Here is a 21282-nt window from a genome sequence, read left to right on the forward strand (position 1 = left end):
ATTTTGCCCACCCACAAATGGAACACCTCCAGGCTGCAGGCTGCAGAGAAGAGTCACCGTTTCACACCGTCTCGACTACACTTGGCAGGCACCAGGAACCCACTCTGCCAAGCACGAATCGAATCGAGTCCGGACCTGAACTGCCTCTGCCCTTGACGCTGGTGATGGTGATGGTGGTTGGTGGTTGGGATGATTGCTGATGAGGTCGTCGCTAGGAGGTATGCCTACTGTACATGAGCGACACAGTACTACTTTTACAACACGAGTAGTCGAGATGAGGATCGGAGTGGATGGATGGTGCATGGAGCTGGTGGCGGTCACTTGGCTGAACTGCGGCTTCCGTGCCCTCATTACGGCTGTTTGAGGAAGTCCGTATTATTATTATTCTTGTTTTTCTTTTGATTTTTTTCACGAATCGCGCCTCTTCCTTGGCCATGCAAGCATGTACCTGCAGCACCAAGGGCGGTCATACTGCTGACTATTACCTCCTACCTACAGGTACTTGTAGACCATACCGAGCACACGCTTGTTCTCACGCTCGTGGTAGAGGACACGATGTGCTGTGCTGTATGCCATCATGAATGGGAGAGTACAGGTGAGTGGGTAGGAGGTAGAGACGAGAGGAGAGAGGAGAGAAGAGACGAGAAAATCGAATGAAAATCCGAAGCCAATGCCAATCTCTCAGTGGTGCCGCCCGTCGTGATTCTCCAAAGTCTATTCGGGGGAGTGTGCAGAATTGCGAAAGTGACAGGCACGAGCGGGCGGGTACAGGGATGCCCAAAGTCAGTTTGGTTCCAAGGAGAGAAGAATGCGGCGCTGCCTCGCTTCCCGTGCGCTTGCGACCGTTTTCATCTTTTTCGGCTACTTCGACCACAACAACAACAACCACCACCACCGCTTCTTCTTCTTTTCTTCTTCACTTCGCACCCCGTGCACCCACACTCTCTCTACCACCGCCACCACGCTCTCTCCGTCGTGCCCTCATCCCGCCGACAGCACCACATCCTTTGCAAGGCTACTCCGTCACCACTGTCAACACACACACACACACACGACATTCCGCAGCTTCACCCCCAGCACCAGTCAAGCAGCACCAGCAGCATTCCTTGCGCCTTGTCAAAGCAACACTCAGCATTACTGCACTGCAAAGCATCACTTGACGTGACCCGGTCGCCGCCCTCGTCAGTCTGCCCTGCTCTGCCCTGTCCTGCCCTGTTCTGCCCTGTCATCACCATCATCATCATTATCTTCATTATCTTCACACACACGCCCATCGCACCGTGACCTTCACATTCATTTCCACCGCCGCCGCACATTGACATTGATCACGCCGCCCTGTCTGCCCTATCTCCTACGCGCATCACCTTCCCCCATGACATCCGTTCTCGCACGCTTTGCATTCTTCTTGTAACCCATCACCACTCTCCGACGACTGCACTGCACCTTGCAACCATCGGTAAACTGACTGGCCTGGGTCCGCAGTATCCATACAGAAGCACTTCCATAACCCCGCATCGTCATTCATCATGAAAGCTGGTCTTCTTACCATCGCGGCCTTGACTGCCGTCGCCTCTGCCCAGGTCCACCGCCGTGGCCACAGACACGCTCGTCGCGGAGATGCCGTCGAGTACCACCAGGAGGTGCAGATTGTGACCGCCACCGCTCCTGGCGCCATTGTCTACGTGGATGGCAATGGAAACCCCGTTTCGACCGACTACCCCGGTGCTCCTGCCCCGACCCCAGAACCATATGCGCCACCACCACCTCCACCAGCATATGAGGCCCCACCAGAGCCACCAAAGGCTTCCACCCCCGAGCCACCAGCAGCGCCAGCTCCTGCACCAGTCGAGCCACCAAAGGCCCCAGAGGCTCCCAAGGAACAGAGCCCAGCTCCGCCTACGTACCAGCCTAAGCCCGCTCCAGGCGGTTCTTCCGGCCAGGGCATCGTGTACTCTCCATACAACAATGATGGAACCTGCAAGTCGCAGGATCAAGTCAATGCCGACTTTGCCAAGATCAACGGCTACGGAATGGTCCGTATCTATGGCACCGACTGTGACCAGGTCAACACGGTCAAGACTGCCGCCACCGCCAAGGGCATGAAGCTCTTTGTCGGTATCTTCGACATCAACTCGGTCCAGGCCGAGGCCGACAAGATCATCGCCGCTGTCAAGGGTGACTGGAGCTCCATTGACACAGTTTCCGTCGGCAACGAGCTCGTCAACGCCGGTGGAAGTGTCTCTGCCGTCGTCGCCGCTGTCAACTCGGCCCGTTCGATCCTCAAGGCCGCCGGCTACTCGGGTCCTGTGGTCACTGTCGACACCTTTGTCGCCATGATTGCCAACCCCGAGCTCTGCCAGTGCTCCGATTACGCCGCTGCCAATGCGCACGCTTTCTTCGATGGCGGTCGCACTGCCGAGCAAGCCGGCGAGTTTGTGCTCGAGCAGTCGAAGCGTGTCGCTTCGGCCTGTGGTGGCAAGAAGGTCGTCATCACTGAGAGTGGCTGGCCATGGCAGGGTGCCACCAACGGCGCCGCTGTCCCCAGCAAGGAGAACCAGAAGGTCGCCATCGACAGCCTGAAATCCAAGTTCCCCGAGAACATTTTCCTCTTCACCGCCTTTGATGATCTCTGGAAGGAGAACAACGCCGCCACGCACGGTGCGGAATGCTTCTGGGGTTTCGTCGAGCAGTCCGCATAGATGCCTTGTCTCTGTCACACAGTCAGCCAAAATCATGCATATGCACAGCAATAGAAGTCCCAGGAAACGAGATATGGGTGCAAGCACGCCATTGTACAGAGGTCCCTTTTTGCACTCTCTGCTGCGATTGAGAAGCATTTGCATCGGATGGAAGGGAAGGGAATGGTACCGGGAATCGGGACCAGGGCGTTGGAACTCTTTTTTTTTTCCTCTTCTCTCACTGCAAGAGTCTGTTTCCAGTCGAGACTCCAGTGTCCGAGCGCAGTGCTGGTCATGTGCCTAGTCCTGACAGTATGATAGAACTAGCCTGTGCCTCTTCAACGAATGCCATGTCACAGATTCTCAGCTTCACACTTTTTCCACCACCAGTAGAATGGAGAGTAAGCATGATGGAAAGCTGAGGTAGATGGATGAAGAAAGGGGTCGTGTCAAGGGTAAGTGGGCCAGCAGCAGGTACTTGTACTTTTTTTTCCACTTTGCCTTTCGGAACAACTGCTGCTTTTTTTCATGTGGTGTGGTCACGGCCGATGTTTGCTGACGTGGTGGTGTGGTACAAGGCGATCGGTTGAAAGAGTGGGAGCTTCTTAGGTTTATATTACTCCACCTTTACCTACCTCTTGTCCTCTTTCACACCACCACCTTCTTCTCGACTTTTGACTTGTCCGAAGAACCTTGATTTTGCCTTGTACATGTAGGTAGGTACTGTATGAGGTATGATCTTTTTGTACAGGATTGGTAAGGTCAGGTATTCTTTATTGATTATTGATGGATATTGAGTCTTTTTAGGTTGTTGAGTTTTGATACCTACCTTACCTGGTTTTGTACCTAGGTAGTTCTAACTTCTATGGTACCGTTAGGTACTTACCTACCTATCTTGTCCTCATTAGTTCTTCCAGCGGGTTGAACGGCGCCAACTTCCTCTCTAGGAGATATCCTATCTATCTACCTATATCCATCTAGCTCCTCGTGCTACCTCCTACAAGCTCTAGACCTTCCATGGCACTATGCTCTAATCTCTAGCCTCTAATCCCTACTTACTACATCTCCGCAGTTCCTACTCTGCTCCACCCCATCCACATCACCCCACAGTTCCAACCAAAACCAACCTCTCCACCTCATCCTTCCCCTCATTCCCACCAAAGATAAAGAAACCAAGAAACAAATAAAAAAACAAATAAAAGATAAAAAAAAAATGGCCTGGCGAAGCAGCGGCCTCACAAACACCGACCTCATCACCAACCTCTCCCGCAACCACCTCATCACCTCCTCCCGCGTCCGCTCCGCCATGCTCCGCGTCGACCGCGCCCACTACTCTCCCATATCCCCCTACGAAGATTCTCCACAACGGATCGGTTTCCATGCGACAATTTCCGCTCCGCATATGCATGCGAATGCTGCTGAGGCGTTGTTGGAGTTTTTGCGGCCGGGGAATCGGGTCTTGGATGTTGGGAGTGGGAGTGGGTATTTGACGCATGTTTTGGGGGAGTTGGTGAGGGGGGATGATGGTGATGATGAGGGTGATGGGGGAAAGGGAAAGGGAAAGGTGGTTGGTGTGGAACATATTCAAGCTTTGGTGGATTTGAGTCGGGAGAATACGGGAAAGAGTGCAGAGGGGAGGGAGTTGATGGAAAAGGGAATTCTACAATATGTGAGAGGGGATGGGAGGTTAGGGTGGGAGGCAGAGGCGCCGTATGATGCGATTCATGTCGGTGCTGCGGCTGCGGGGCATCAGCAGAGGTTGATTGATCAGTTGAAGTCTCCGGGGAGATTGTTTATTCCCGTGGAAGAGGAGGGTTTGCAGCATGTTTATGTCGTGGATAAGGATGCCGAGGGGAGGGTGACGAAGAAGAGGGAGTATGGAGTGAGATATGTCCCGTTGACGGATGCTCCGGTGGAGTGAGGGTCTTTGTGAGGATGTAAATGTCGTTGCGGAAGAAGATGATATGGGATATACGGTACCTCGAGGAAGGAAATACTGGACGTTATGGATGGTCACAGCTCACGACAATGTGCATGGCTCTCGTCAGAAACACCACGCAACGGAATCCTGCTCTCCTCCGGGCTGACACCGAGGGTCTCCTAATCTACGGACCTCAAGCAGTCTCGCCACGCCTACCTGTTTACCATCATACTCCCCGGACGGATAACTGATGAATCGTTGCTGGCTTGGACCATGAAAACAGACTGGAATACGAAACTATCTCATACCTACCTACGTTTGGCGAGATGGAGACCACTGATGCGGGATTATTCTTGTCAATGGACGCTGTAGCGATGTCCCTCGCATCTTGCTCTATGGCAATTCTCTGGCGTAAGTGAGAGTACCTTCTCAGGTCGAGTGAGTGGGAATCCATGATCGCTGTCTGTGTCAAATTAGAGGGATGTGACAGGAAGGAGTGGGCTCAAGTAGTACTGTGAGAATGGCTACTAAGGTATCTATCAGGAGGTATGTATGCATGGTTGAGCCTGTGCCTTAATTGGTATAGAGAGTCACCCGTTCCACCACAGCAGCTCAGAGAAAGTTGACATCAGCACGCCAAGTCTACGTAGATTTGCTGCTCATACCCAAGGACTGACTGTAGAGTAAGTAATTACCTACCTCCCTAAGACTTCCATTTGTTAGCCGCAGCTCTACTAGTAATAGTTGTACCTAGTAGTCTTTGTAAGAGTTATCGGGGGTGTTCCTATAGCTAGACTTGTGAATACCTCGAGGTCGAGGGCACCTATATACTATATATTAGCTAAGGTATCGTATATTCCTCTACTACTACTAATAGCAGTAGTTTATAAGCGGAAGAGAGGGAAGGGAAGGGAAGTCTGATAATACATATAGATAGCTGTATAATAAGTACCTTATTAAGGTTAGATAATATAGGTAGAGATAGAGTACACTACGTAATTGCGACTTCATCATTTCACTAGCCAGACAGCAAGCTGCACTAGTCGTACTGTAGAGTAGTATAGTGTAGACTCTTATTATAGGGAAATACCTTAATAATTAATTATATCGTTGCTATATAATGTATCTCTCCAGCTCGTTACTCCCTCACTGACGGCATGAACAACGACGACGACGAGGCCGAGAGAGTAGACAAGGCGGGCTATACGAGGCAATTATACCTTTATGTATGGGGCGCGCATGAAACGCAGGCAGGCCGGTTTCAGAAAAGCATGCTGTTGACGTCGCGCGCAAAAAAGGTGTGCCAAGACGCGTCCATTCGCTGGCTGTAAACCTTGCTGTCGGACCTCACACTCCAGCTTTCTCCTTCTCATTCACCAGTCACCCCCTTCAACACAACTTACTGCCTGGGTATCACCATCGACACCACCACTTCGACTTCAACTTCAACTTCAAGGCTAAGTAGTAGTGACGGCGACCACGACAGCGCTGACTCTCCTTCTCTCCTCCTTGAGCGACACCTTCCTTGAACTCATCACCACCATCAACTCCACCACCACCACCATCAACTCCACCACCGCTCCGACTGCGCTCTTCTGCCCGCCAGCGAGCTCTCTTCTCCTCGACACCACCACCACCACCTCATTTGTTGTCCGTCGCGTGGCTCATCACAACCACCATCACCTCCATCACCACGCCACTGCGACTCATCCGCGACCTTGCTCTTCCTTCCTCCTCCTCCTCCACCTCCTCCTCTTCGTCCGATCACTGCACTGCTGATTCTCCGCCATCACGAGCATTGCAACTCTCTCATCCACCCACTTCTTCTCGGCTCTCTTCCGCCGCTTCACGACACTCTTGACCGCTTCAGTCACCACCCACTATCATCACAACCTCTACCACGCACACATCCACGCACACACCCACGCACCCACACACCCAAACACACACACCCACACCCACATCTCCGTTGCTTCCAGTACACTACTGCATCCGCCCGCTTTCCATCAGCACGGATTCCCACGCGCACGTGTACGTAGGCCAGACAGACAGCCACATCAATCGCAAGACTATACCACACCAACAACTTTCTCTTTTCAACCTGTTCCACCACAGCTGCCATGGCCGAGACACCACACGAACTCCCTGCCCACACTCAGAAGCGCCCGCTCGAGGAGCCATCTTCGCCATCTGCGCCCACCGACCAACCTGACGCCAAGCGCCCCGCCCTCGACAAAATGCTTTCCGAGGAAGTTGCACCTCTGGATGAGCCTGCCGATGCCGCAACAGATGTCGCGCCAGAAGAGCCAGTTGTTGGAGAGGTCAATGACGCCGGCGTCGAGCCAGAGGCGGACGCTGCTGAGACTGCTGAGGTCAACCCCGAGGTCGAGGTCACAGACAAGCAAGGTGATACTGTTGTGCCAGATGCGCCTACCAATGGTGGTGTTCTTGTTGATGGGTCTTCTGCTGCTCCTGTCGCCGTGATCCCAGACCAAGCCCACAACGGTCCAGTCGATACCCGTGCGACCCCACAAGGCGCTCAGTCATATCACCAGCAAGATGAGTCCCAGTGGCTGCACGTTCGCGCCATCATCTCTAGTGCCGAGGCCGCGACTGTGATTGGCAAGGGAGGCGAGAACGTGAGCCAGATCCGCAAGCTTGCGGGCGCAAAGTGTACTGTCAGCGAATACACCCGCGGCGCCGTCGAGCGTGTCCTCACCGTGAGCGGACAGGTGGACGCCGTTGCCAAAGCGTTTGGCCTCATCATCCGCACTCTGAACCAAGAACCACTCGAGGAACCCTCCACCCCACAGTCCAAGACCTATCCCCTGCGTCTGCTCATTCCCCACATTCTCATCGGTTCCATCATTGGCAAACAAGGAGTTCGCATTCGAGAGATTCAGGAGGCGTCCGGTGCACGTTTGAATGCATCCGAGTCCTGCCTTCCTCTCTCTACTGAACGCTCTCTGGTCGTCCTTGGTGTCGCAGATGCGGTGCACATCGCTACCTACTATGTGGGCAGTACCTTGGTCGAGCAGCTGACCGATCGCTTCGGTGGACCCGCGGCCTCGAACTATGCCGGACGTCACGGCGGACCTCAGGGAGTCGTGCCAGGAGGCATGCAAGTTGTGCCCTACGTGCCACAGAACACCGGCGGACAAGTCGGACAGCCGGATAACAACCGCCGTCACAATGGTCCTCCTTCTCGTGGCCCACCTGTGCCATACGGAGCACCGTCCATGCACGGCCAGTCCCCTTACCCTCAGCAGCCAGTCGCACCCGTCCACTACGGTGCTGGCTCTCCACGTGCCCCATACGCCGGTGCCGGACCTCATCAGGCTCATCCTTACGGTCACGCTGCGCCACAGCCAGGCCCAGGTCACGCCGGTCCTCCACAACAGCCCGTGCAAGGCGTGGGTCCGGGTCAGCCCATCACGCAGCAGATCTTCATCCCCAATGATATGGTAGGTGCTATCATCGGCAAGGGCGGCGCCAAGATCAACGAGATCAGACAGTTGTCGGGCAGCGTCATCAAGATCAATGAGCCCCAGGACAATAACAACGAGCGTCTCGTCACCATCACCGGAACCCAGGAATGCAACCAGATGGCTCTGTACATGCTGTACTCTCGTCTGGGCGAATCAAGCAAGAACTCCAACTCGATAATGCCAAGATAAATCCATCATACTCGAGTATACTTGAGCGATGGAGTAGCTGTAAGAGTAATGTACAGTTTACTGTTTCTGCTATTCGGTTTCTGGTTGTGTGTTCACAGTCATACTCGGTTGCGATGGCTGCCAGAATCGGCGGCCAAAGAGTGTGCACGGCCTAATGGTTTGGATCTTTCGGTCCGAACAGAGTTGCTTGAAGCGAGACACGCTTCCCATGATGCTGTACTTAGAGCAGGCGTTCGATTACTTCACGGCCTTTGATGAGGGAGGTTGCACAAGAAAGGCGTTAGGAGAATGGGTGGCAGCAATACCGGGGCGGCATCGTCCCAAAGCCGCGCAATTGGTTAATGGAATGCAAGATTGGTTCTCGATTGTTGCCACGTGCCGTTGACGCATTCCACGGGCTCGGTGCATCTGCTTGCTGCGAACACCCGTAGATAGGCAAACTCAACACAGTCTTCGCATCGACACGAGCCACATATACGCGCGCGTAGACCCATCCTCGTGCACCAGTACATAGGGTAAGTAACTTTTCTGCGTCACCCATTCACTCACACCTTTCATATTCACCCGTATGTCTTGTTCTATTGTTCTCTGCTACAACGTGTCTGTCGGTCCTCCGCATTCGGCGTGAAGCGAGCATGCGTTCTGTCTGACTTTTGCCGCATGCGACAAAGAAGAGAGACTTTGCAACGCAGTGAGATGCGACTGCATTGGTGCGACGGGCACATCTGCTTGCAGGTTTGTCTCGCCGCAAAGCTACTACCATCACCTCTCGACACTTACACTTCCTCTTCTTCTTCTTATTCCTCTCCCTACTTTCGTCGCCATCGTTGTTGGTTCTGCATGATCCCCTTGACACTACTTGTTCCCCCCCCCCCCTCTCCTGCATTACTGCTGTCCTCTTGCAGCAAGTCTGAAAGAAACACTATCCTCCTCCACCCAACCAGCATCCTGGATTCGATCGAGACGCCAGTGTGGTTTCGCCACTTACCCGCTGCGCCGACCACACCTCCCAACAACTTTGGCCCTCCGATGTCGACGACGGTTCATCATGTTGGTGTGCCCCCTATGGAGATACCCTCTCCTGCCCCAAGTGACACTTCGCAATCGACTCGACAAGGCGAGCAAGACACATCGATAGCGCCTCGCCGGACCGTCCGCGCTGGACGATCACCAGTTCGACCTTTGCTACGAACTGCCTTTCGCAACTTTTCGGGTGTGGCGACCGTCGTTGTGGGAGACTCTGGTCACAAGAGCCGACCACAGACACAGTACCTCGTGCACAAAGAATTGCTCACTTCGGCGAGTCCGTTCTTCGCCGCAGCCCTCAATGGCACTTTTGCAGAAGGCATGGAGCAAGTCGTTCGCCTGCCGGAAGAGAAGCCCGAATCTTTTGAGTGGTTCCTTCAATGGCTCTACACGGGAACACTCACCACCCAGCCCGTATCATCCCCGGACTCCTCCTCGTCCTCCTCTATCTCCGCTCGCGGCACCACGTATGGCCGAGGCAACGACCAACAAGCACACATCCGTCTCGCGAATGGCAACGTCCTCCCGCACCACCCCGCTCTCTACGACATCCACCTCGACGGCGACCTTCGCAACAACGCCGGCAGTCCCAAATACTTCCTCCTCCTCGACCTCTACTCCCTCAGTGACCGACTCCTCACCACCCCTCTCAGCAACCACATCCTCACCACCATCGCCCGTCTCTCCGAAGCCACCAACTCGGTCCCCACCCCCAGCGACACATGGATTCTCTACGACACCATCCGCGACACCTCCCCACTCCGCTCCCTCATCCTCGACCTCTTCGCCTACAAAAAAACCGACAAATTACTCGAAACCCACAAAGATGACTGGCACCCCCGCTTCCTACGCGAACTCGTCGTCAAACTCAAACGTCCCGGTCCCGAAGCCATTGAACGCCATTCCCTCGTCGCATGGCGCCCTCGCAGTTGGAGCACGAGCAAAGCGTGTGAAGGCTGCAAAGAAGTTTTGAAACCAGGCTTATCCGTCGACAAGTGTTGTGCGTGTGAGAAGGTGTTTTGCGGCGATTGTTTACGACGCTGTGGGGATGGTGTCGTGGCTGTGGGTCATGATGGGAGTGGATGTAAACCCTGGATGGGAAGGGGTATGTGTGGGAGATATCATGAGCATGAGGGAGGTGAGGCTTGTGGGTAAGGAAGGTTAGATATATAAAAGAAAAGAAACAAAAGATGGAAGAATTATCATCTACCTTGATTGAGATTAGAATCATTAGATGTAGTAGTCTCTAGAGAAATCAAGGGTTTGGGGCGGGGGTGGTTTATCATTTACATAGCGAGGAGTTGGGTTGTTTCAAACTGGGTTTACTACTTACTATACCTATGTACCGTACTTAAAGTGTGAAAGTAGTAATATAAAATGCAATCCGATAAAGATACAATTTGCATTCCGCGCACACGAATCAAAAATATTTCCTACGCAGCTTTTCTCTCATTCATGCCCCTGTCTAGCGATACGATACCCCTTTCCCCCTATTTTCCTCTTACAAAAAGAAACATACATAAAAAACAATCCCTTGTAAAATCCGCAAAACATTCAATCTTCTATGATGTATCAAAAGAGTGTAAGCCAGTTAACTAGCTCTCTCCTTCTCTCTCGCGTACGAATCGAACCCTATCCCCTCGAAATACTATCATATAGACCTCCTTTTTACCTCTAAAAGAATTCCTTACTACCTACCTGGCTACCTACCCTACCCAATCTATCCACCTATCTCCATGCATCTATCCACCTATCCACCCACTACACGAAACCAGCAAGTCGCAATTGAAGCATACCTATATAAAATAAGACAGTATCATGAATTGAAACTTAACAGTATAGTACTCAAAAAAAACCCCCTAGCCTATAAACCTCCAAAAAAGATTTCGAAATGTTCCTCGTATCAGAAAATTTCATTTCTTTTCCTAGATACTTACTACTACCCCCTAAGAAAAAACATGCTAGATTGCTTGTAGGTAAAAGACGTTACTTGTAGGAGACTCACCTGTCATTTTTGTCGCCCTGGCTGCTGCGAGATAACAAACATTAGAATTGTTAGAAGAGCTGTATATCCTAGGGCTCAGAGATGGGTAGAGCAAATCACACTCCAACTTCATTACAACTAATTGTCTCCGTTTCGTGACTTGAATCTGTGAGGATTACAACGCTTGCAATAACAGCGTGGTCTGTTCACCAGACCGGGGGTATCATACTTCGTGCTTATGTACTGTCTCCATCTATTTCATCCGTCGTAAAACTGGGTTGTGCTAGACACTGTTACCATGGTAGCTATCCATCGTAAGCGAACTGACTCAAGTTGAGACCCTGCTTGGCCTCTTCGGGACTCTCTGGCACGATCATGTCCTCACTTCCCTTCACGGGCAACTCCGACAGAGCCCGTGAGAAACCTCCCGGTCCCTTCTCGACCACAACCCATTCTTGCTCGTCCAGGATATCCTCATCAGCTTCAGCCACGTCAGAGCGGAAATTTGCGGCAGGAAGACCAGGCGGTGACTCCAGAACAATGCCGCTGTCGTCGACATCTGCAATGCTGTCTTCCACCTTGAACCCCATGTCCAATGCTGAAGGCAGTCGAGTCGGTGTGCGAGAAGGGAAAAGCGAGGAGGCTGGGCGTGATGGCGTCGTGCGTGTGGTCGATGAGTTATACCGCAGAGCGTTGAAGTTGAGACGGATAGACTTGCTGAACACGCTATGCTCTTGCGACGGGGTACTGCAAACGGAAATTGCGGATGTGCCGAGAGAGGCCGGCGACTCTGCAGTCATCGCACTTGGGGTGGCTGTCGACTGGAATGAGGTGTCAACTGTCGAGTCCTCGGCGGAGTCGGCAAAGACCTGCAACTTCTTCCTCTTTCGAGGAGAAGACTGTGTGGGAGCTGGTGTGGCCTCTGCATGCTTGACTACTTCGACGACCGCCGCGGCAGCCTCCTTGACAGAATCGTCGGACCACAAGTCAAACTCATCAGTCTTGCGACTCGACTTGCGCCGGATAGGAGGTCCTGGCTTCGGGCCATTGTTGACAAAGAAGCGACTCGTGGCTGTCTCGATCCCCGATGTTCCCTTCATGGCAGCGGCAATTCCAGAATCTGAGCATAGACGCTGCCGCTTAGGTGAAGCGCGTTGAGTGGGAGAGGGGTCCGTCACGGTGCGGCGCGAGCCCTGTGATGCCGAAGATCTCGGCTGAGCGTTGCTGGCAACCAAACCGTTGAATATGCGAGGTGCCGAAAAGTGCGATAATCTGGGTGCCGGTATGCGTGAAACTGGTTCAATAACAGAGGTCGGAGCTGCAGACCAAGATGTCAGACCCTGCGTCTCAAGCAGGTTCTGTTGGCTTGGTGAGTGTTTGAAGAGATTTGGGTCGAGCTCAGCAAGAGGCATGCGGCGTGACTTGAAGTAGTCGTCGATTGGCTTGCCACCGTGCTTCTCCATTGGAGAAGAGACTGATCGCCTGCTGTGGCCTAAGTGATGCAATCTGCTTGGTAGGACGATACGAGTCTTGGTATTCGGGTGGAGATCACCAATTGCCACACCGTAAGCATGGTCGGCTTCGACGTGATGTCCTATGTATGGCATCAATTCAACATTCAACCCAGCCGGGAGCGGGTTGAGATGGGTCAGGCATTGCGCTTCCTGGAGTGACACAAGCTGCTGTTAGCGAATGTAGCGCGGTGGCGACCCCGTTGAATGTAGCAGTACTCACTGGACAGAAAACCCATTGGTGCATGAAGGTCCGCTCTGCTCGATAGAAGGCGTCGAGATAGTCCTTTGGAACCTTCATCTTGCCATCAAACTGCACGGTGCGCACGATTTTTTCGATAGTCTTGTGCTTGCGAACTAGACGGTAGGCAGTCTTGAGTCCTATCTTGTCGATGCCGGGCAAGTAGTCGCAGCCACTCAGCATAGCCATCATACGGAACTCCTTGTCAGACCAGCCTACCAGGCTGATGTCGCGAACGGAGGTGAAGTCGGCGCGGTTGACCTAACATGAGTCAGCGAGTGCGCGAACGGGTTGGGTTCAGTCACTTCTTACCATGACGCACTCTCCAAACTGGTCCAGCTTGGTGAGGAGGCAGTTGACGCCAAAGACCAAGAGATCCGAGTCTTCGCTGAGGACGCCGTTGATAATACCTTCCTTCTCAAGGTAGGCCAGTTGACTGTCCGCTTCATACGGCGCCACCACGTATTCCACATCCAACTTCCTCAACTCCTCAATCACTTCTCGTGCCATGACCGGCGTGACATCCACCGCCTTCTGCAACTCTAGCTGCGCCTGTGACGGTCTGCCCATCCTCAACATGTCCAATCCCACACGCTTGCTCTCTTTGCGTCTCGCAGCCCGTTCCTTCTCAGTATGTGCTTTGCTAGGAAGATAATCGCCGTCGAACACGAGGTAAGGTTTCACGCCGAAGTGGATGAGCATACGTACGCGGTGCATGACAAAGTCGATGTGCTTGCGGGTGGGTTTGCCCTCGGCCAACTCAATGGCACACGCCACGGTGCCGCGGTGCATCCAGCCATATGCGTCGACTCCGAGCGTCTGGCCAGCAAAGTGGCGGAGATGAGTGGGCTTGTGGATGCTCTTCAGCAGAGGGAGCAGGCCTGTGCGGGCGCGATATTAGGTCAGTATGAAGTGAGGTGAGGTGAGGTGAGGTGAGGTGAGGTGAGGGTGAGGTGAGGATGAGGTGGTGATGGTGAGGTCGGCGGAGTGCAGGACAGGACAGGAGAGGGAGCGGAGAGGGAGGATGTCTACCTTGAATACCCATGCTGCCTGCGGGAGGTGGTGGTGGCGGTGGTGGTGGTGGTGATATGTGGTTAGTCTCCGGTGGTGGTGGGCATGTCGTCTGACGGTGCAGTGCTGAAGATGTCACTGGCAAGTCGAATGAGACGGGAGCGATTGGCGATGTCGACTGCAGCGCGCCTCAGTACATCCAAGTGGAGAGGCTTTGGCTGAGGTAGGAGGTCCCGTAGTCGCGTCAAGCCAGAGACGCGCTCTTGCCGCCAAGCCTGGAGTACATGCCTGCCCTGCCGCTAAGCAAAACTCTCAATACCACAGCGACTTTTCCGCCGGGAAAATTCATTATTCGAGTGGCAAAGCATCATTTCAGCACTGAACGAAAGAAACCGCCCAGACCCACACGCCACTGCAGTCATGCCGTCCCAGCACAGCAAAGTGGTCAAGCATGTCCACAAGAAGAAGGGCGCCAAGATCAGCTCGCTTCACGAAAACAGCCGTGATGCAAAGAGAATCCGCAACGCCAGTGCTCGAGACGAGCGAGTCGCCAATATGCATTCCACCCGTCAGAAGCAAAATCGCACTTTTCTCGACAGGATCGCTTTCTTCCAAGACCGTCTACCCGAAACTCTGCACCCTCTGTCGGTGGACGAAATCAAATCGCACATTGAAGAGTACATATCTCGGTACGACGAGGAATTGGCAACTCTCAAGTCTGAGCGGAGACCGGGTCGGCCGGCGAGCACGAGGCAAGCTTTGTTGGAGCAGGCGGTGGAGAAGGAACGGCAGGAGTTCGAGAGTGGCTTCTGGGTGCCGGATTGTCAAGATGAGAGTACCTTGATGAAGTTGGATGGGTGGAAGGGTCAATGGCTGGAATTGGGCGTGATGCGCTTTGTCAGGATTGACAAGGAGGGTGTGATGAAGGAGAGTTCGTTTCCGCCGAGAGGTGCGTCGTAGACATGGCGAAACGCACAAGGCGCTGTACGGAACGCTCCCTTCCTAGGGCAGCGACGCCTTCAGACTCGTCCGCGCGAGAGCACAACTCTGACTGATGCCTGAGAGTGGTACCAAGCTCTACGTACGGTAGTCAAGATGGCGCGCACCCCCCCATGACAGCGCTGGTATCGATTCCAGCGGCATCATGCAGGACTCCGATACGTCCCTCGAGTCCGAGCAATGAATCTACCACTTGGAGTCTGAGACAGGGATAGATATGAACTCACATGAGCTGATTCTGCCGAGTAAAAGGACTCCCAAATCCAACGCCACGAGAACTTCCTGAAACGGGGATCGGCAATCGTCTGTCTACCATACTGCTTCAAAGCCGTCGCTCACATCATAGAGCCGAACACATTGATCATGGAGCGCCCGGGAAAAACTGACGCTACGGTCCGAGGTCGCAGTGTCCTTCATCAATGTGGCACCTTTCACCTAGGTTCAATAATGTCAGTAATGTAATCTGACACGCCATCATGGTCAGTCAACCAGCGAGCTACCAGACCAGTGACCGTTCTGAGAAAAACGAGTCCGAGTTCGAGCTCAGTCTCAATAAATTGATGGTAGAGGCCAGATGAGGTATACCCCAAAAATATTATTCCAAATCACCAATACATTTATTACCTATTAGGTGTTTAGGTATGCTCGAAAGCTGTACAAGCCTTCTTTTCTTTTCTTCTTCCTTTTTTTTCTGCTTTTTTTTGGTTTCACTTCTGCCTTCGTTTTTGTTTTTGTTTTTTGTTTGTTTGTTTTCCACTATTTCTTTTTTTTTCTTTTTGGGGAGGAGCCCGGGGAGGGTTTCTCCATTTGGTGAAGCGAGGCTGAGGTTGAGGTTGAGGCTACGTAGGGAAAGGAAAGGACCCTGGAAAGGAAGGCACTGTACTGTACTGCACTGTACTGTAGGTACTGTACTCTATTGGACGGGGGTTTGGAAAAGTGGAAGAATACCAGGTAGCGGTCGTTTAGTCGGGAGGGATACGTGTAAGCCGGGAGTTACATACATGCTTTACTGTACTGTATTCGAGGCGATCACTTACGACCTATTTGATGAATGTATAGGATCGTGATGGCTTCCGTCGTTATTGGCCAGGCTGCGTGGTTAGCGTTCTTTCAGCGTCCATGACCTTATACACGTCTAGGTACCACTGCAGTTGCTGAAGTTTCACAATTGTACAAGGTTGCTAGCTATCTAGGTAGATAGTGGCATGACGCCAGCGAGCTCCATTCCTAGGCGCTCATACTAGCTTTCGTTTGGATAGTCTAACAGAAGACGAAGCTGTCGCCAAACCCTTGCGGCAGAGCATCCACCGTCTGATGATCGTATGCGCCATAACTCCTCGGGCTCCGCCAATTCCACGCCCAAAACGCCTCTCATGATGAGCATCTTGCCATCTAGTACCCTCCTCGACCTCTGCCACGTGGGGCGCCTCCTCGTCCACCACCACGGCTGAAGCCTCCAGATCCAGAGAATCCTCGTGATCCACCTCGACCGCCGCCTCTACCGCCACGATCGCCAAAGCCTCCACGACCTCTCGGCGCACCGAAACCGCCTCGGCCTCTCGGTGCGCCGCGTCCGCCACGTCCAGCACCACCAGCACCTCTTGGCTTCTTCACTTTTGGTGCTCCTGGCGGTGGTTTAGGCTTGGGCAAGAACTTCTCCAGCGGCAATAGCTTGTCTCCTCCAATGTAAAACTTGTCCCCACTCTTGAAGCTCGTGGCTTGAATTCCTTCTTGTGGCTTAATCGTGAAGTGAACCTGGTTCAGTGGGCCCAGGATCTCATCGACCTTTCCTACTGGCGTCTTGTTCTCGAGGTATATTGGTGCGTTGAAGTATGGGATTTTGACGTTGATGGATTCGCACACCATTTCGCCTTCGGTCGCGTGGAGGAAGGTGCCCATTTCTGGAGGTTGTCTGTTAGTTCATTGGCACCTTGGCGAAGATTGGGCTGTCGCATACCGTAGACAGTGTCGGGAGGGCCATATGACTGCTGAAAACCACCTCTTCCGCCTCGCGCGCCGCCTCTGAAACCACCGCGACCACCACGATCACCGAAACCACCTCGTCCTCCACCGCGGAACGACATTTTTTTTGCACCGCTGCTCGCTGGACGTAGTTCAACTGTGAGTCGTCGTCCTCAGCATGCGCAAGTCGTGCGCTAGTACACTGGTATTATTCGTCACTCAAGCAGGAATGGCTAGCGGAGTCGTGTGTAGTCGATAATCGTTGTTGCGTTGTAGCTATGCTGTGGTGAAGCTTGGTATTCTAAATTTTGCAATGGAAGTCGGCGGTCGAGCTATTTCCCGCCGACATTTCTTGGCATAGTTCTCTCCTGGTCACGATCAATATTTGCACAGGGCTTTCCAGGTGGTTCAGTCTGCCACCGGCAACCTCTAATATAGGCGCCAGCACCGCTTTCAGGTGAAGTACTGCACATTCTTCTGCTTCTCGGAGCATCTCAAGCATGACCAAAACCCATCGAAAGGCAGCTACAAGCTCAGTGGATGCATTCGATAGACACTACGTTGCTATATGGGGTGAAGAAAGATGGCAGAAATCACTGCGGCCAGCGCTAGAGCAGCCGACCAGATATGCTTGCCTCCTGAACCGATATGTGCCCTTGGAAGCCTCAAAAGAGAAGCTCAGCCATCCTAGCACTGAAGAAGTCCCCCTTCATCTCCCGAAAGCGAGCGATAGAGAAGCAACAAATGTTCTGCTCCCAAATCTTGTAGCTCGCTATGCTAAGTCTGCAGACGGTCCAAGTTCTGTGCCATCCAGCGAGCCATTTCCAGCACCAATACCGGTGGCAGGTCAGTTGTATTCGCATTGGAATCTCGATGCTGCATCTTCCCTGGTAGCGCATCTCTTGGACGTTCAGCAGGGTGAGAATGTCCTCGATCTATGCGCAGCCCCTGGAGGCAAGTCTGTCAGCTTGGCACAGAACATCTGGGCACACTACCACGCCGACGATTCCGATGCAAAGTCCAAAGCTTTGCAGGAGAAGCGCCTGCAACTAGGTACTCTCCACTCCAATGAAGCCGACACTCCACGACAACGCCGGTTGGCAGAGAACCTGCGAGCATATCTGCCCAAGGCTCTCTTCGATTCACAGAGAGTGGTGACTTTACGTGTAGACGGAACAAGTCCGAAGGCGCACTACGAGCTGGTCGTCAAGACATCTGATGGGACTGTGAATTACGACAAGGTCTTGGTCGATGCGCCTTGTTCGTCAGAACGGCACATCATTCACGCACATGCCAATGCCAGGCTGGGTGGTCGTGAGGCACCCGAGATGGCGAATTGGCGACCTGGGTCTTCTAAACGCCTGGCTGAGACACAGTTGAAGTTGCTGATGACTGGCCTGCGGGTAGCAAAAGTCGGCGCCACGATCATGTATGCCACATGCTCGATTGAGCCGACCGAGAACGATGGGGTCATCGAGAAGATGCTGTCTCAAGTGGAAAAAGAGCGAAAGAAGGGCGTGAAGTGGTCTGTCAAGGTCGGCCTTCGCGCTGGCACTGGCGATGATGTGCTTGAAGCTGAGCTCGAAAAGAACTGGGCCGAAAGGACGAAGCACGGCTGGATTGTGCTGCCCGATCATCCTGGCGGGGGCAAATGGGGTCCGCTTTTCTTCGCTGTCTTGACCAAGGTCGTACAGTGATGTCTTGGGCCAAGGACAGACGCTTCGGCTGAATGAAGACAGATATCGGACGGAGAGCACTCCATACTGCCTCTTCACTCTTGTGTCCAGCTGAGCAAAGAGGTGACTATAAACTGGCTCCGGCACGAAAAATGTGTTCACGAAAGACTGTATAGGCCATTGTTGCTCTCCTTGAGATCCATCAATTACCGACAGCAGTGATGCCGAAGATGCTGTGGTCAATACTGTCACTCAACGATCTGTTCTTGCAATCGAAGAAATGCATTCTGTGCACCATCGCCAGGCAGCATCGGCATGTTTACCGAGAGAACCCCACGAGACAGGACAAGTGGTGTTCCGATTTGCCGCCCAGGACATACACTGTGCAGCATGAGTCGCGCCACATCCAATCGCAGGCGCCTCTCTTCCACTCCTCCATCACGTGGATACACAGCTGAAGGATTGTGGCTCCCTGGCTTCTATTTCGAGCAAGAGGAGGTCGATCGCTACAGCCGCAGCAAGGATTCGTCCACACACGCCAAGACCCTACTCTGGCTTTCTTCCAACGCCCTCGCGTCGTTCCTCCAATCTTTACACAGCCCCGAATCCTCACATCTCACGAGTCACAACTCACATCCATCTCACCGCCCTCGAAGGAGCGCTTGACTCTCGTTCCACCCCGCCCTCGAAGCAATGATCGAGCATGACTTCAGCCACCCTAATGCACATCTTGTCTGCTCCTGGCTCTTGGCTCTTTCTTGTGCTCCCGAAAGGGTGGAGTAATCGCTTTGCTGTCACCAGAAGGATTCGATACAGCATTCGACCAATGCGGTGCAGCGTGCGCAGTAGTTCCTCCCGAAGTGCAGCCAGCAGAGTAATCTATGTAAAGCGGCGCGTGTAACTAGTCGTGTCTTTGCACGTCCTCTCCAGTCTAGCAACACCTCTCGAATGCCAAGTGAGCCAGACACGACATTGACCGTTTGACCGATCAATACAACACTCGTACTGCTCACTCGCAGCGACATTTCCAGTCGATAAAATGGCAGACATTCCGGCCGAGAAACAGAATGCGCCTGCTCCTCCGTACCAGTCGCAGGAGCAGCAGCACACCCCGCCTTCCATGGGTCATCAAACGACAGATACCATCAACAGAGGCAGTGCGGTGTCTCCCGGTCCTCAAATGGCCATGACACCCAACGCGGCACCCTCTCAACAGGTCAGAGGGCACCAATATTTCAAAGGCATGTCATAGACTAACACCTCGAATGATAGCCTGAGATGACACAGCTGAATTTGCTCCGAGAACAACCCGAGCACATATATTGTCCTCGGGTAGGCAGAGTCTGCCTCACCAAGTCCGAGAGCAAGGACTCCGAGAAGACGTGGTTTGCAGTCATCGGTATTTGTCTTATCTGTCCCTGTGTTGCGTGTATTCCACTGAAGGGCTGCTGTGGTGACGGGATGCTGCAGGGTAAGCTACCAGTCGTTCTGCCAACCGCATGTTAGCTATCCTGACATGAGGACACAGACTGGGACCATTATTGCACTGGCTGCGGAAAGCAGCTCACGCATCGTCCATACAACAGAGAAGCTCAGATTTTAGCACCCGATCATGCTGCGGTCAACTCAGGAAGTTTCCCTCAGATGCAATATCAGTCACCCGTATCATCTCAGCCGCAGTATGCACAACAGCAGCATTAGGAACAGCAAGCACATCCAGACAATTGTGGCCGACACGATGAGAAGTCTGGAGTGTGGGTTCCAGTGGTTTGAGGTGAAAGTTGAGGCGATACAGCTCGAATGATGGCGAATGCGACTGATGGCGATTGATGTGGAAGGGCGTTCAATGCAATCATTATCAATCGATACTCATCAATAAAGACCTGTTGTGGAACACAGTACCACACCAATCCAGCAACAAGCTACTCGGGCTCAACCTAAAGCTAGCCTAGCCACGCGAATTAGAACGAACGAACAATATTACACTTTGCGATTGGTAGGCGAAGGGGGCTGTTCACAATGCTGTCTTACTCTGCCATGTGCTCGCCACCTGGCATCATGTCATGTCGATGCGGAGCCTGGTGACAAGGAAAAGGGAGGACGCCACGGCGGCGGCGACGGCGGCGGCGGCGCAATTGCCGCTCGATGCGCCCCGGCGGCTCAGACATAAGCTAGCGTATGATGCGTGCGATTGGACGTTCGTGCGCCAAGCCCAATGACTTTGTCCTCAGCTCACCCTTTTTGTCTAGGGGGCTGCTCACATCTCACAGTCATCTCGCATTAACGTTATATGCTCTCTTGGCGTTGGCTTCAACTTCACTTTGCATCTGCTAGGGTACCCTTTTCGATCCTTGGCCCCTTAGGACCTTAGGTTGCCTAGCAATGCTAGGGTAGCTTTGACCCCTGTCGGAATTACAAAACTCTCGATAATTCGATATGGAGAACACCCAGAAGCAGTCAGTGCAAGAAAGCATTTTAGTAATGACAAGCTACTGAGCATGACGAACGGGTAGTTGAAGGGCTAATGACCAAGTAAATGTAAGTACAAGTAGTTTCAAGGGAGGTCCATACCGCACATCATCACTTCTCTTTTCAT

At 53.1% G+C, this 21282-nt stretch overlaps 9 protein-coding genes across 9 annotated transcripts; 7 read left to right on the forward strand and 2 right to left on the reverse strand.

Moving 5' to 3' along the window:
- Positions 1-790: 790 nt before the first annotated feature.
- SEPMUDRAFT_151695 (glycoside hydrolase family 17 protein) lies at positions 791-3091 on the forward strand. Its single transcript, XM_016906984.1, has 2 exons — positions 791-1181; positions 1483-3091. The coding sequence occupies exon 2, from the start codon at positions 1527-1529 to the stop codon at positions 2697-2699; it is 1173 nt and encodes a 390-aa protein (XP_016756871.1). The 5' UTR covers positions 791-1181; positions 1483-1526; the 3' UTR covers positions 2700-3091.
- Positions 3092-3891: 800 nt separating this feature from the next.
- Positions 3892-5145, forward strand: SEPMUDRAFT_151697 (protein-L-isoaspartate O-methyltransferase; the record flags this gene model as incomplete). The annotated part of the gene is made up of 2 exons (XM_016906985.1): positions 3892-4188; positions 4231-5145. The coding sequence occupies 2 exons, from the start codon at positions 3892-3894 to the stop codon at positions 4597-4599; spliced, it is 666 nt and encodes a 221-aa protein (XP_016756872.1). The 3' UTR covers positions 4600-5145.
- An 841-nt stretch (positions 5146-5986) lies between these two features.
- On the forward strand, positions 5987-8743 carry SEPMUDRAFT_151698 (uncharacterized protein). The gene has a single exon (XM_016906986.1). It carries the CDS (start codon positions 6720-6722, stop codon positions 8274-8276), a length of 1557 nt encoding a protein of 518 aa, XP_016756873.1. The 5' UTR covers positions 5987-6719; the 3' UTR covers positions 8277-8743.
- A 598-nt stretch (positions 8744-9341) lies between these two features.
- On the forward strand, positions 9342-10457 carry SEPMUDRAFT_52476 (uncharacterized protein; the record flags this gene model as incomplete). The annotated part of the gene is made up of 1 exon (XM_016909229.1): positions 9342-10457. The coding sequence occupies one exon, from the start codon at positions 9342-9344 to the stop codon at positions 10455-10457; it is 1116 nt and encodes a 371-aa protein (XP_016756874.1).
- A 1046-nt stretch (positions 10458-11503) lies between these two features.
- Positions 11504-14102, reverse strand: SEPMUDRAFT_92866 (PIN domain-like protein). The gene is made up of 4 exons (XM_016910595.1): positions 14071-14102; positions 13351-13919; positions 13021-13299; positions 11504-12950 (listed from the first exon to the last, which is right to left on the reverse strand). Exons 1-4 carry the CDS (start codon positions 14081-14083, stop codon positions 11592-11594), a joined length of 2220 nt encoding a protein of 739 aa, XP_016756875.1. The 5' UTR covers positions 14084-14102; the 3' UTR covers positions 11504-11591.
- A 367-nt stretch (positions 14103-14469) lies between these two features.
- Positions 14470-15537, forward strand: SEPMUDRAFT_92869 (uncharacterized protein; the record flags this gene model as incomplete). The annotated part of the gene is made up of 1 exon (XM_016910596.1): positions 14470-15537. One exon carries the CDS (start codon positions 14470-14472, stop codon positions 15007-15009), a length of 540 nt encoding a protein of 179 aa, XP_016756876.1. The 3' UTR covers positions 15010-15537.
- A 664-nt stretch (positions 15538-16201) lies between these two features.
- Positions 16202-17286, reverse strand: SEPMUDRAFT_151700 (Gar1-domain-containing protein). Its single transcript, XM_016906987.1, has 2 exons — positions 17006-17286; positions 16202-16949 (listed from the first exon to the last, which is right to left on the reverse strand). Exons 1-2 carry the CDS (start codon positions 17130-17132, stop codon positions 16441-16443), a joined length of 636 nt encoding a protein of 211 aa, XP_016756877.1. The 5' UTR covers positions 17133-17286; the 3' UTR covers positions 16202-16440.
- Positions 17287-17433: 147 nt separating this feature from the next.
- Positions 17434-19160, forward strand: SEPMUDRAFT_92875 (S-adenosyl-L-methionine-dependent methyltransferase). Its single transcript, XM_016910597.1, has one exon. It carries the CDS (start codon positions 17511-17513, stop codon positions 18705-18707), a length of 1197 nt encoding a protein of 398 aa, XP_016756878.1. The 5' UTR covers positions 17434-17510; the 3' UTR covers positions 18708-19160.
- Positions 19161-19371: 211 nt separating this feature from the next.
- SEPMUDRAFT_151702 (uncharacterized protein) lies at positions 19372-20675 on the forward strand. Its single transcript, XM_016906988.1, has 3 exons — positions 19372-19902; positions 19959-20157; positions 20215-20675. The coding sequence occupies exons 1-3, from the start codon at positions 19726-19728 to the stop codon at positions 20385-20387; spliced, it is 549 nt and encodes a 182-aa protein (XP_016756879.1). The 5' UTR covers positions 19372-19725; the 3' UTR covers positions 20388-20675.
- Positions 20676-21282: the final 607 nt, after the last annotated feature.

The sequence above is a fragment of the Sphaerulina musiva genome (genome assembly GCF_000320565.1).
Source record: "Sphaerulina musiva SO2202 unplaced genomic scaffold SEPMUscaffold_11, whole genome shotgun sequence".
Classification (NCBI taxonomy): domain Eukaryota; kingdom Fungi; phylum Ascomycota; class Dothideomycetes; order Mycosphaerellales; family Mycosphaerellaceae; genus Sphaerulina; species Sphaerulina musiva.